We start from the raw sequence: 14,993 nt of genomic DNA on the forward strand, positions 1-14,993 counted from the left end.
GGGGGTGTTCAACTCCCACGACACATAGCTGCCAACCTGTAGGTAAAAATGGTATCTTGAGTATTGAAGTCTGTTTTCGTGTTACAAAATACATGAATGTTCTCTCTTTTCTAGTATTGCTCCTCATGGACTTGCTAGTGCTAAAGAAAACTTGAAAACTTTCAAGAGCGAGTTGCCAATCAATAATGAGAATGAAGCCTTCCTCTACTGTAACTGTATCTCTTATCACAGTAAGATATTTAGCATGGTGGTTTTATTGAATGCAAAAAAAAAAAAAAAAAATATGTGAAGGGTTCAGCGGGGATTACTCGGCCAATTGCCTGGCCACCATCTTGACCCGTTGTGTAGGTAGAATCTATTTTCTGGTTTTGAAAAGTCACACTACAGTTGGGTGCACTTCATGTGCCACAGTCTCTCTGGTAGAGTGATGGCTTTTAAAAATTTTTAATACTTTTGTCTTCATACTGATAAATTGATAGAATGGTGGTGTCCTCCCCTATACTCAGCTCTGCAGAGTGCAGGGAGACTGTCTTTGAAATGACTTATATCAAAGTCTGGATGTAAGGCTCAGACAAACACCATGATGCAATTTGAAGGTTGTTGAAATCTTGCACTCAGCAATGGACATGTATCAAACTTGAAATAATGATAGTGATTAATAGCTTTTGTGTAGTGCAAAATCCCGCTCAACAGCAAGCTGTATGGTTTTTACAATCTGTATTGGTACTTCAGCAGACGTGATAGCATTCTGAAATAATCTTGACTTCCTGGGAAGCATACAGTGCAAGCTGCCATTTTACAGGTGCCAAAACACTAGCATACCGACAAAATCCTTCGCCAAAGGTACACATTAAAAAAATGCTTCCAATTTCTTTCTAAATTTAATCCTTCTATTTCTGATCTTTTTTTCAGGTTTGGACAATGTGGGACTTTTCCGAGTGAGTGGGAATGTTCGGATCGTGGAGAGGATGAGGATGCAGTTTGAGCTGGTGGGCGACGTGAACTTTGAGGAGGAGAATGACACAGCAGCTGTGGCGGGCTTGCTGAGGGTGTTCCTCCGAGATCTCCCGGACACCCTTGTTCCTGCCGGTCTCACCAAGCACTTCTTCTCCATTGTTCAAGGTCAGTCCTATTTTGGGAATAGCATCGAACCTGCTCGTGACAGTGGCCTGTCCAAGACAATTACCTGTTCAAACGACCTCTTCCCGCTTTCCCCCTTGCATTTTTTTACAATATAATGATACTGTAGAAGACTCCACCTTCCTAAGACAACCTTTTTCCTCCTTGATAATGGGGTGGCTGTCTTGGACAATTTTGACTAATCGTTTTCGATTCTTTATTTAAAAAAAAATAATGTTTTGTTGTTGTTTGTAAAAGTTACAACCTTTCTGAACGTGTAATTTGGAAGGCACTATTGGCCAAGTGAATAGAGTTTAGAAAAGGGAAGTGAGAAGGGAAGAAAGGTACAGTCGATGTGTAAGGGTAATTATCACCTCCAGCAGTCATTTATTACCAAACCCCTCCCCTCATTTAGGGGGTAGGGGTCGGGAGGGGGGGGGGGCGTTTTGGTTAATGAGAAAGACTTTTTATATATTTGTCTTGTGGTGTTTTGGGGAGTCATAACTCAGTGAGTGCTTTTGAATAATTTAGAGAGTTCAGAGGTTAAAAAAAGTTCAGGGACACTTCCTAGATGTAAACAGCTTTCTTATTTCTCTCATAGTTTGTCTTAAAGGTGCAGATTCGGTGTCTTGTTACGTTGAAAGGAAGAAGTCTTGGCTTATGGAATCAGTTGTTGAAAGTGAGATGCGAATGGTAGCCTAATTTCTGTTCGTCATAGATTTCGTAACATTTGTTTTTACATTTTACAATGACAGAAGACTTATTAACCCATTTCCACCCGAGTTGCCTCCCTGAGCAGACACACCCACCTTGGCTGCCTCCAGCCACACATACAAATTTAGGTGCCCACGCTAAAACTGCAATGGCTTTCCGTCCAAACAGCTACAAAAGTAGTGGACTATAAGCTTACGGCAATCAAGAACACTAACTCTTAAGTAGTTTTTTAAAAACTTAGAAATAATGGACTGAAGAAAGTTTTATTGAGACAAGAGGGATTCAGATTTTCTCATAATCAAGTGGCTGCATTGATATGAATATTCTCGTAGGCCGTCAGCAATGAGTTGAGACTAGACTTTAAGAAGGATGAAAGTCATCAAGTCTTAGTCAGTGGTTGTTGTGTCTAGTTTCAGGGTTATCAGCAAAAGTAAGGATGAGTAATGTTTACCTGCATGGTCAAAATGACAAGAAGGAAGTTCCACAAAGATGTTATTGTTGTGTGACCTTGAAGTATTTTATATTGCTGTAGTGGTTTGCAGGTGCTCTAATGTGGTTTGCTCCTTCACTCCTTTCAAACATCCATCGTCCTTATCTCTCCTCCTTCTTTTCTTTGCATGGTACTCTCTAGTTACACTTAATCTTCGGCATGTAGGTGACCCATTTGTGTTGTAGCGCAGTAAAACTCTCAATAAAACTTAACCAAAACTGTCGTTGTTATGTGTGCTGTATGACGAGTATGTAATTAAGTGGGCTATGTGTGTAAAATGACCAATAAGTTCATCTTCCTTTGACTCTGGGTAGTTGGTGGGTGCTCTAATGTGGTTTGCTCCTTCTTCGTATCATACAACTATTTCATATCATCCTTATCTCTTCTTCTTTTCTTTGTTTGTTACTCTCTAGCAGTAATATCTTTAATCTTTCGCACTTCTATGACCTATTTGTGTTGCAAGTGCCGTAAGACTTACTTTAACTAAACTAAAAACCGTTTCTCTTATCTCACAGAATCTTCCACGGATACAGAACTGATCCTGCCAGAGATCAAAAGGGCGTTGAATATGCTGCCAGAAGAAAACTACAATGTGTTGAAATACATCTGTTCCCTCTTGGTTGTTGTAGATGAACATAAAGATGAGAATAAGATGTCTTCATATGCGCTGGCAATTGTGTTTGGACCCAATATATTCAAGTGAGTACTGGCAATTTTTGTACTTGTTTCTTGTTGCTTGAGAGTTTATTGATGCCATGTATTTTGTGTGAGAAAAAAAACAACAAATTTTTCTAGATTTGATGTCCAAGTGGAATATCCAATAATGTTTGATTGAAAGGATATGAATTACGTTGCTGTTGTAAAAGGGTCACCTAAGAACATTTTGAAGTTTTTTGTGGCGAGGAATTGTAATTTTTGGCTGATGTGATAAGAAACTGCTTTTGTTTTTATATTTGGTATATTTATGGTGATTACTTGCATAAAGTTTTCAATTGTTTTCCCCCCTGTTTTGTTTTTCCAGATATGAGTTGACCTCCGGTGTTGATGGTTTGAGAGACATGGATTCCAGTAAGGATGTCATGCAACTCTTCATTACAGAGTATGACACTTTGTTTCTGGAAGATGGAGATCTCAGTCCCAAAATGTTCTGGGTAATCTTGCTGTTTTGTCATCTTTTCTTAACTCATGGCTGTGAGATTTTTGAAGTGCCAAAGTAAAGCTAAAGTGTTCTGAAAAAAGAATAGCTTAATATTAAAATTTTACTTCACAAAGGTCAGGTTTGTGTATCTTGTTCTTCATATTGTCATTGTATGCTGCTATTCCGGGCATGTTGATTAAAAAAGGGGTAGTAATTATTCGTTAGAGGGCAAATTTTTCAATTTCAAGAGAACTAAAATAAAAGCAAACTGGCTTTAATTACCACCTTTTAAAAATTTTTCCCTCTCTAAAATTTTGTGGTCATATTTGCAAAGTCTGAACAGAAAGGAAAAGCTATGGGTCTTACTCATCGCGGAACATTGATGCATGAACTTGGCAATGATCATGTTTGCAACAGGTACGGTAAGTTAGGCTTAAGTTGTCACAGCTGGCCAGGATTTACTATGTGAAGTCTTCCCTCACGGACTGAGGGGATCAGAACAGCTGATCTCCATGAGCTGTTACAGGGATTATTAACTAATTATTTATTATTGCAGGGAGATTTTCAAGCAAAGGCAAAGCAACCCTCTCTCTGCATTCCTCTATCCGAAAGGACTTGTGTTGAGATGTTGAAGATTTTTTTTTTCTATATTTCTATAGAGTTCAGTGAAGAAAGTACTTTCTTTGGAGTCAGTTACCAGTGTTTGTGATAGATGGGTGGAATGTTTGCTTCTAACCAGTTTGAAAAGTGATGATGAAGTGCAGCATTAATTTTTTTTACTGGTCTACTTCTTACCTGAATGTGTGTTCTAGAGGGTTTTAAAAAAAAATCCACGTGGCTTGAGAAGTCCTGAAAATTTTTATTTATTCTTGAAAAATCAGAACACAGTTTACTGTTTATGTTTTGCTATTTATACTAATAAAGTGCTCAGGGCCCGAGTTCTTTGTTCAGGTTTGAGCACTACATAAATGTCTTCTTCTTCTTCTTCTTCTTCTTAGTTATTATTATTAGTTATTATTATTTTTGTTGTTGTTGTTGTTATTGTTATTGTTATTTTTGTTACTATTATTGCTATTGTTATTGTAATCTTATTGTAAAATACTATCAAATGTATCAACGGTTTTGGGATTTCATGGGCTGAAGATTTTAGATTTCATGTGATAAAAAAAAATAATTGATGTCTTATTTTTGTCTTTCCTGTTGTAGGAGACGTGCAACTCGAAAAAGTCTCCCCCTCCTAGGCCACCCCCGCCCAAAGTGCAGTCGTTGCCATTGTTCAGTACGCTGTCGTCAGTTGAGATGACCCCAGCCTCCTTGACCTCCTCCGCGTCATCCTCCTCGTTAGACTACAGACCTGTGCCCTCGCCCAGGAAGGTAGGAGGAAGGGATGAATGGAATAACAGGCTTAGTTACATTGATCCGACCGCAGCTTAACTTGTTTTGAATTCCTTTTCTTTTTTTAACTCACTCACTGCCATGCCCAAACCCTGTCGGGTGATCCGCGTAGACCGCTACCTGCCCAACCCGAAACCCGTCGGGTGCGTTCTTACTTCTATTTTTCAAACGTTCCCGGACGTGTTTCGGGCTTGGCAGTCGGAAGTAGGCGATATAAGCCAGTTTAGCTTCAATTCTGCATTGTTGCAGTGACTTCCCTTGAATAAGTGACTTTAAAATCGGACTTATTCGAACTCACCCGAAACGAACTAAAAACTACTAACGCTCAGTCACGATGGTGACGGCATCTCAATGAGGTCAGAACATTTGAATTGATGGACCCCTTCGTCAATAAAGGGTCAGATTTAGATCTTTTTGCTGATGATAGTGATGATGAACCATCATGCAGAGTTGATAATAAGTTTAGGAAAGGAAATAGGAGAGGTGCGAACACAAGTGAAGATGAAAATTGTGCTAGATCTAGGCCTAGACTAGAATCAGGTGTACCCCATGCTTAGACCTATGATCCGGCGCTTCCCAATCCCAGTTCAGGCCCGTCACGCAAACGTCAAAGATCACACAACGTAGATTTATACCCCAAATGATAGGATTACAGTTGACATAGACCCTCCTAGGTCTACACATCAAACTTCAAACAGTGGCACCCCTCCCCCAGTGGCCATGCCCCATCCTGCAATCACACATCCTGATGTTGATGCTCAGGATGGGTAGACTGATGACCTGAATGACTTTCCAGTTATATAAAATTTGTCAGATCTCTTTTCATAGTGACTCTTCAACATTTGTCAGTTTATGTCTGTTGATAATACATCTATTTCTTGCAGGGACAAAGATATAAAGGCATGCATATCGACTGAATGTACCAAGCACCTAAATGTTATATAAAAGTTTTTTTTCTCGATTTTGCCCCATAATTCACAAACTCATAAAATTTCACACGGTAAAGGTATCACAAAATTTGTTTGGGATTTGTTGAGTATGTTTCAAAGCAATTGTTTGTGGAAAAGTTCAGTGCTGAACACATAATAATAAGCTCACAGAGAGGTTTTGAAAATGGTCCTGAAAACCTGGCATTCCTCAGTTACCCTGCCCAGAAATGCCTGGCTGTGAGTGAGTTAAGGAGCGATGAGAAAATATGAGACATAAGAGAATAAACTGGTCTAATAGATTTTATCAGCATTTTTATTATGAACTTGGCTTGTTCTTAACTTGATCTGATTCTGTTTTCGGTCTTTGAGTGATTGGTAGGTCTGTAACTATATTTATCTTTTTATGGTGGAAATACATTTTTTTTCCTACACTCCTCATTTTACCCACAGTGTTTGAAGTGCTGAATGGAAATGTTCTACTTGTTTAACAAAAGCGAGTTACCTTGTTCAGTTTAGTTTGTAATGAATTGCTGATGTACTTCTCCAGATAAAAAACATTTATGAAGTAAACACACTCCCCGAGTCAGAAGACAGGCAGACGCCAACATTGGGCGTGCACAATTCTGTTCCTTTGTTCAGCCCTAGAGAGGATATTGACCACAGCAGAGCCCATTCTCCCTTTGCTTTGGAAAGGTATGTTGCTGTGCTACGCTGAGCTGTGGCTCTTGTGTTGTAGTTTACAGGTGTTGTGTTCTCCACATTTCGAGCAAATGGCAAATGTCTGTTGTGAAAACTGTTACCCTTACTTTGTCAGTACAAACAACAGTTTTTTTCTCTTTGTGCATTTATATTTTTAATCAGTTTAGTGAATTTGTTTTTGTTTGAGACGCGCACACGGGCACATGCGCACACACACACACTCTCTCTCTCTCCCTCTCTTCTCCTCCCTCTCTTCTCCCCCCTCTCGTCCCTCCATCTTCATACTGCTGTTCAGTCACTTTAAGCAGAGGTCTGATAACAGTAGTGACTACTTGTAATGATTCATAAATGGTGATATCATTTTTTTTTTCTAAACAGTGAAACTCATAGCATCATAGAATCTCCGATGATCACAGCGAGGACGAATGAGTAAGTGCCAAATCTTATTTCTTTGTCTAGAGATTGAACTCTCCGTTTATTGTGTTGCAAGTGCCGTAAAACTCTTACTAAAACTGAAACTGAACTCTCCTTGATATGAAATAATAATAATGATAATTAAATATGAAATAATAATGATCATCAATTATTTATTTATAAAGGCACCAGCTATCCATGTACAGGTGCTGTTTTAGCCATGAAATAATAATGATAATTAAAATGACATTTATATATGGCAAAGGACCCAGGCTCGGGGCGCTTAACAAATGCAAGTAGCAACACATAAACAGTACATTGTGTTCTGACTATCTCTTTTAATATAAAGGTTTGTCATCTTAAAAGATTAACATGATTAGGCCAAGCTTCTGGTCCTGGTTTGTGAGTCACACCATCTGTTCCCAGGGGATCGAGAGATTTTGTCAAGCTTTGAGACGTCCATAATTTATGCTGTCACTTTCTAGTCATATAGGCTTTATGGCCTTTTATGAGTGGTATTCACTTCTATTTAAATGATCTGAGATTGGAATTTGCTTAATTATTCATACGTGTAGAGTTTCCTGTCAACTGTCTCATGTCACTGGTCATTAGATTGTGTGGTGACATATAAGCAAAAGAATGTGATTTCAACTGATTTGAGTTGAGAAATAATTCGCCTGAGTTCTTTTGCTTTTGAATTTAGAGTGTTGTTTTAATGGGCTTGGATTTTGCCAGTGCTGTTTTGTGTTGATGTTTAAACGCTGACCAGATGTTCTTAGAGTTAAATAATTCTTATCAAACCTTTGATAGAGGTGGCATAGCTAACATAAAGGTAAGAAGTTCGTTGTATTTTTTATCAGTGTGAGGGTCATAGTCATAATATTCTGAAAGGACTTTTTGAAAATATTGAACAATGACAGCTTATATAGGAGGGTTACACGTTCTGTCGGTTGCTATGTTTTCAAAGAAATGTGTTTACTGTCCATAGCTTTTGTCTGTGACATTAATATTTGTTTCTAAAAAAACTAATGGAGAAGAGTTATGGGGAAAGAATTTATGATTTTAATCCAAGAGCAAGGGTAATAAAAGAAATTGTACTTTTTAAAGACATATGTTTAATTGTTCTGTTGTGCTGAATCAAGTCATGCGCTCTTGTAACTCGAATAAATGTCCATCAATTTCTTTTCTTTCAGATTTGTTGAGAAGACCATCGTTGAAACTATATCAGAACACATTTTCGGAGGAATGGATTTCAACCAGAGTTCAGGGCCTCATAGTATGTATCTATCCACAGTTGTGTCTGTTATGTTTTATGGGCATTTTTGTGTATATAGGTGAACACGGGGCCTTTTGTATTTTCCAGACCAAGAGAACATGGAGCTTGTTGCTGTTTGTGTTGATGTTCTGTTTTTCCGTATGCTATTCATAAAAGTTTTTGGTTGCTATGGTTTTTCAAACCTACGTCCTAGTTATGTTTGAAGTTTTACAACTGCAGTTATTTTGTATCTACAACTGGGGTGTAAGATTTGTTCTCTTGTGTCATTGCAAGTTTTATTCTATCTAATAACAATGATTGATTTTTGTGTACTGACGGAAAAATATGTGATTAAATGCGTCTTGTATAGTGCCAGTCTTGACTTTTGCACACATGAGTGAATCACTTTTTTTAGGTTCTCCATTTTTATACTCGGAAGTTGTCTGAAAAAAGATAATGTCTATTCTTTTGCCAGCTCCAAGATCACCCCAAAAGGCTGCTGTAGATGCAATTGATTTTACAGATGGGTAAGTTTTTAGAGGAACGGTATTTAGAAACCATTGACCTAGTTCATTAAGAACTGTTTGTACCCATTTTGTCCGTATGTCTTCTTACAGAGTATAGTATATGCATGGATATAAAACTGTTGATCCAACAGTTGCTGTGATTGCAATCAACTTCTAATTTTGACTTTACCGAAGTATTGTCTCTTTGATGTATATTGGTTGTTCGCAGGTCAGATCTGCATTTATTGAGATTACGCAACAGATTTTCAAGTCCTGAATTTATTCATATAGATGTATTTTCTTTATATTTAAAACACATTCTTAGCAAATTTGTATATAACGAAAAGAGGTGTGTGTCCTGCTGATTTAGCTGTGTGCCTGCTAGACTGTACCTAGACTTCTCTCTTTCTTTTCCCTGTAATCAATTTTTTAACAAATTTTTTCATCAGAACTTCCGTGGATCACCCAGTGGTCAAGCCAAGGACCAGCATGATGTCGAGACCAGGCCCAAGTTCTTCAGCCGCGCATTCTAGTCAGCACCCAGAGGTGAGTTGCAAAAACTACAGTTGATTTTGTCCAGGAGAAAAGTGGTTGTCTTAGGCAGGTGTGCGTCTTGGACAGTGTCATCTATAATGTAAAAAGACGCCAGTTGGAAAGTGGGCATTTGTATATGTGATTGTCTTGGACAGGTGCCCATTAATTAAAGCAAATTCGACTGTATTTCATACTGAATATTTAAAAAAATGAATATTGGTATTTTATTGTTTCAATTTGAGGTAATTATGTTTTATGGTTTGTGGATTTGTTCTCTTGAAATTTGAGAGATCTTTGTATCTGGTTTTCCCTGAAAGTGCAAAATATGTTTTTGATTAAAAGGGGGAATTTGTTTATTCTTTTCATGAGGCTGCTTCATAGATACAGTTTCTGTCACCAGAAAAATCATGAACTCCCAACTTGTGTGCCTTACAGGGTGAGGAAGAAAAAAACTTGTATTTACGCTTTGTACTTGTGACAGGGATGACTGTATGTTCATGCCAGGTGACAGCTGTTTTATGAGGCACACAGTATGATTCCCCTGTATTGCCGTAATATTTTTCATGCTTTAATTTTTTGTATGTGTCAACTAAATTCTTTTTTCTTATCTTTTTGCTCAGGATGGATATCAAGGAAAAGTGTTGTGAGTATTGCTATGATGTTCCTTTGTGTGAAAATTTTTTTGTTTTGTGTTAATGTTTCGATAGTCTGTGCATGTTTTATTGTATTGTGAAGCACCGAGAGCCACCAGGGATTGGGTGCTATAGATAGAAGTGATCTTTAGTATTGATTATTATTTAAAATAAAAAATAAAAGTGTTATGTCTTCTCTTAATTTGAAGATCCACTGTAGATCATATAGATATGTGTAGATGAACAGAGAACTATATCTACTGCTTTTCCATTTGGTTATATTCTAGTTTACTTATGTAACTCACAGAAAATTGTTTTTCATTTTAAGCATAGTCTCTGATACACTATTTTGATTACATAATCCTATAGGTGCAAGCATTATTGACCAGATTCAGTTTTTGTTAATCAGAGTCATCACAAGCCATTCATACTCGAGTACTCCAGAACTGAATTTGTTCAAAGTAACTAAAAACAACATTTTTAAAAACTGTAAGACAGCTTTCAGTTGATCTAGTTTCATTTGAAAAAAATTATTTATCTCTTTTTAGTCTTCACCCCCCCCCCCCCCCCCCCCCCCTGGGGGCAGTGCCACTGACTGTAGTGTCTTTAGGCCATACCCAAAGGGGGGGACATTTCTCGTTCAAGCATAGTAGAATTGTAAATGGGCTGACTCATGTCACGCTCATAACTGTGCCTGATCTACAACAGAGAACTGCTGCTTTTTCTTTCCTGATCCTTACTATTGTCATTTTCCTCTACTTCTTTTGTATGTTTGTCACTCTCTTGTGACCTGCTATTTCCGGGGGTGCCTTGATATTCGAAGCAGACCTTGTGCTGTTTAAGCTAGAGAGGTGAGCAGTCTAAGTGTGATTCCCTATAAAGACTTCTCTGTTGACACCCACCCCTTGGCGCTCATATGACCTTATGCAGTTGCGAGCGCCGTAAGACCCTATACTATAAAAAAATTAATTAATTTAGTCTTCTGTTTTACGATAAGTACAGTGCTTGGTGCAATAGAATTGAGTAAAATCTGTTTTTCTTTCGTTTTATTCTTTTTTCAGACGAGACTTTGACAAAATTGAAAGAAGTGACATGCTGACTGGGGTGAGTATCTTTGGTATGATCAAAGGCGAAAAGCCTAATTATTTCACTACACATTCCAATATGGAATGTCTTTTCACAGGACTAAGTTAAGCCTGAAGCAGACTACAGATGTCTCTGATTTCTAAATTGCCTATCAATTATGCCGAATGTCTGTCACTCACATGCTCCAGCATGGAGCAGCTTGTTTTGGCAGTTGCAGGTATTTTTTATTTGGGGAAGTAAAAAAAAATTCTCTAAGATTCTCCTGGAAATGACCCAGCCATATTTTCTTAGCTATCTGCCTTATGTTGATATGTTACAAGCTGTCCTCCCTATTTGTTTAAATCATAATAAAATAATTTCTAGCTGGTATAGTCCCATGTTTTACATGCTAATGTTATGCTTATACTCAAACAGATGGAGCTATTGGTTATATTTGAACATATGCTTGTCTATTGTAAGAAAATGAAAACGAATATTAAAAGAATTGAAGACCTGATGACTCGATGCTGTGTGCTTTAACTCCAAAGAAGTTTCATAGACTCTTTTACACTTTTTTGTATGCAACTATTACCTTTATGAATCTATTTGTAACCGCATAATAGCTGTTTTATAAAAGATTCATAGCTATTGTATTCCGTATCCAAATGTCAACCCACATTTAATCCGCAACTTTATTTTATTGTTAACAAGAGACTCAAGATCCCTTTAGACTTCCCAGTGGATTCGTGCATAATTTTTCGTCTACTTTCAAAGTAGTCAGCATATCAGAGAGTCAGATGGCTTTTTACATAAAAGTTGTTATCTATTGAAAGAAGTAGCTGTTTATGTAGGAAACTTTCCACTAGTCTATATTTTCTGTCTTAAATAGAGGTATCTCTCATATCTACTGTTTAAAATGTGCCCCAATAAGCTTTATTTAATTATGCGATGTCTACTGACTCTATACAAGTGGAATTCGGAAAATAATTATTCTTTTTGCTTGTTTGAATTGTTCATGTATCCGTCTTTTTTTTATTTTACTCCAATATAATCTGTCTGTACTGTCTTGTGTACATATGTGCCTGTGTCAAAATTTTTAAAAATCTTAATGTTATTTGTGCAATGCCAAGGACAACTAAAGTTTTACTTTTCTGAAAGGAAAACAAGATAATAGCCATGAACGATAAGCATGCATCTTGAAAAATGTTCCTTTAGCCGATCTATTCATGGTAAAGCATTCCTTTGGATGCGAATCAAAGTGGCTGTGCTACCCAAATTTCCGTATGATTGGCTTGGATTGATGCTTGACCTTCTTTACGATAACTGATAGCATTGCTCTGATGGCTGCATGCTATGGGTGGCATGAGAATGCCGCAGGAATATCCATCAACTGTCTGGCTCTTCTGTGTTTTCCCACTGTTTTGCTTTGTTCAACACTGCATGAGCCTCCCTTTTGAGGACCCGCTTCTCTGTCTCAGACTTTCAATATGTTCTTGTGTATGCACCCCTCTCACTATTGAGCTGAAGAAAAAATTTGAAATTGTTCTGTAAACAGAAGGATGATGTAGCAATTCTGATAAGTATTTTGTTTGAAAAAAGAAAGGTATATTTATATTTGAACTCCTATCATGAGTTTTTTCCTGGTACTTTTTGTTAATTACTTTCAACTTTTAGGTGTATGGGTCTGAGTGGACTGTACCTTTGAAGTGAACCCTTTCTATATATATCTATCAAATCCATGTGTGGGTATATATATAGAGAGAGAAAGGTGATATATACATACATTTCCATTGAAAATTATGTTAAGGTCTTAAGACCAACTGGACTGTATTTACCACTTCGCTAGTTGTAATGGATTTCATCAATCTGTTAGAAATGTACTAAGCCCAGAAAGCACAATTTTTCAGGAGAGAGAAAAAACTTTTTTAACCATTGTGCTGACATTATTTTTCTTTCTTTCTTTTTTCTTTTTGTGTTTATTTTGTTTTTCTTTTTTTTTATCAACATTTAAAATTTGAATCGCAACAAAATATTTCTTAAGCTCATGCAACTGATACCACAGAATAAGAAACAGAAATTAAAAAATGAAATCCGAAATAGTTCATTTTAGTTCAACATAATAACTGGCCGACGATTTATTCAAGAAAAATCAAGCTTTCAATTTTGGAATACATGGTTAGTTCTTCCTCTAATTTAAAAATGCCTTTTTCTCTCAGCCCAGATAGGTAATGTTAAGTAGCGTACAGAACAGTTTTATTTTGACTCTGGTTAACTGTAAACTCCATCGTAAGGGAAGCAGGAGAACCAACCAGTTGTTTGTGTGTGGCTGTATTTATTCCTATACTCGAAGAGTATCCCAAATTGAACTCCCTGCATACCCAACATATTTCACATTACTTTCTCCTGAGGACCTCCTATTTCAATGCGCATTAAAAACAAACAAAAAACCCCCCTCAGCAATATGACTTAATGAGAAAGAGTTACGAATATAGCCACAGTAATAATTTCATAAGGCTAATTCAAACTCTGAAACCATAATGGCTGCGGCAAAGGTGGGCAGGTGAAGCAGAACTTTGGCCGCAGCATATGTGGCCTGAGTAGGCGGTGAGTTAATACAAGTATTAAATTTAGGGACTACAGTATTCTTGCTATGTTTGACTGCTTTTTGCTTGCCTCATATTACCTACCAGCATGGGCACTCACTAACATACCTGTATCTCCCCCGCCCCCACCCCCACCCCTACCCTTTCCTTTTCAATGCAATGCCCCCTCCATCCCCTTGCTTGTGGTTGGCTACTTCTCCCTCCTTGGCATGTGAACACCACCACCTCCGCCACCACCAACAGCACAAGAAACCTTCAGGCCCACCTCGTCGCTCCCCCAGTCGCAAACATCGGCGCAGCTGGGAGAGTGAGGAGAGCTCGGAGCACAGCGAGTCCCTCCCGGAGACGGCCATTCTAGTTTCCAACGGAAATTTTCAGATGCACTCTGGGAACCGATCGTCCAACAACCACCTGTCTCTGGACAACAGCATGGAGGAGTACGGCAGGGACATGGAGGATCTCCACAACCTGGACAGCCCGACCATCAGGGCCAAGAGTATGCGGAGAAATGACAATCAGGCATTGGTCCTCAACGGTTTGGGCGCCCGGGACGGAGCTGGCAGCCCCCCACAAGGAAACGAAGCCACAGGCCTGGTTGATAAGTCACCTTCTAACGGCATCAAGCTGTTTATCCCTCCGCTGGACCTGACCACCCTGCATGAGCACGTGGACGGTGCCGGTAAGGAAGACAGGCCTACTTTTTTTGTTGTTACTTTCATCAAATTTATAGATTGTAAGTTCTGTGTCAGATGCGACACAGATTTCACCATTAGACACATCTTAACAGAATACCCTGATTTTGGAGAGACCCGAAGAAAGTATTTAAAATGTTCTAAATTAAAGGATTTGTTGTCCGACTTTGATCCCAACATAAATCTGATTTTTTTATATGTACATTTTCATTTTTACATTGAGGTTTTTACCATGAATTTTTAACATTTAATCAGATCATTGACCAAAATGAAGCCATGCTAAGAACTGTCGTGAATACAACCAACTTGTCTTTCGCGGGCTCATATGACCTTATGCAGTTGCGAGCACCGTAAAACGCTTACTAAACTATCAAAATAGAGTGTAAAATACATAGGGTTTACTGTTGAGGGGGAACTTTTGCTGTTTATCAATAATAATAGTATTGAAAAATAAATAGCATTTGTATAGCACATATCCTCTCTCTACAGCCATCTCTATGCACTTTACATTCTACATTAAATTTACACCAGCATACCCTAGAACACTAGGAAATTTGTCTATTTCATGGGTTGCATACATTATTACTATTATTTTTTAAAATTTCCTGATTGTTTTCGCTCTGGAGAGCAAAAACGGAATAATTTTATTTGACTTGCTGTGGCTCATGTCATGAGCATGTAGCTGGAGCCAGTAAGACTTTCCTACTTTTGTCTTACTGGTTTCAAATTTATACTTTCCAGGGAGTGATTTGATCTAGGAGAGGAGATAATGAATTATTTTGATTGACTTACAGTGGCTCTTGTTCAC

At 38.0% G+C, this 14,993-nt stretch overlaps 1 protein-coding gene across 1 annotated transcript in view; it reads left to right on the forward strand.

Annotated features, from left to right (window-relative positions):
• Positions 1-912: 912 nt before the first annotated feature.
• The window catches only part of LOC101864713 (protein FAM13B), a gene marked incomplete at its 5' end in the record, with an annotated part of 34,426 nt that continues 20,345 nt past the window's right edge, over positions 913-14,993 (forward strand). The window contains 12 exon segments of the mRNA XM_013087649.2: positions 913-1,122; positions 2,839-3,022; positions 3,345-3,474; positions 4,668-4,835; positions 6,333-6,478; positions 6,863-6,913; positions 8,092-8,174; positions 8,629-8,680; positions 9,109-9,205; positions 9,814-9,836; positions 10,887-10,929; positions 13,737-14,172. Coding sequence (XP_012943103.1) covers positions 913-1,122; positions 2,839-3,022; positions 3,345-3,474; positions 4,668-4,835; positions 6,333-6,478; positions 6,863-6,913; positions 8,092-8,174; positions 8,629-8,680; positions 9,109-9,205; positions 9,814-9,836; positions 10,887-10,929; positions 13,737-14,172 — 1,623 coding nt within the window.

The sequence above is a fragment of the Aplysia californica genome, unplaced genomic scaffold, assembly GCF_000002075.1.
Source record: "Aplysia californica isolate F4 #8 unplaced genomic scaffold, AplCal3.0 scaffold00616, whole genome shotgun sequence".
Lineage (NCBI taxonomy): Eukaryota > Metazoa > Mollusca > Gastropoda > Aplysiida > Aplysiidae > Aplysia > Aplysia californica.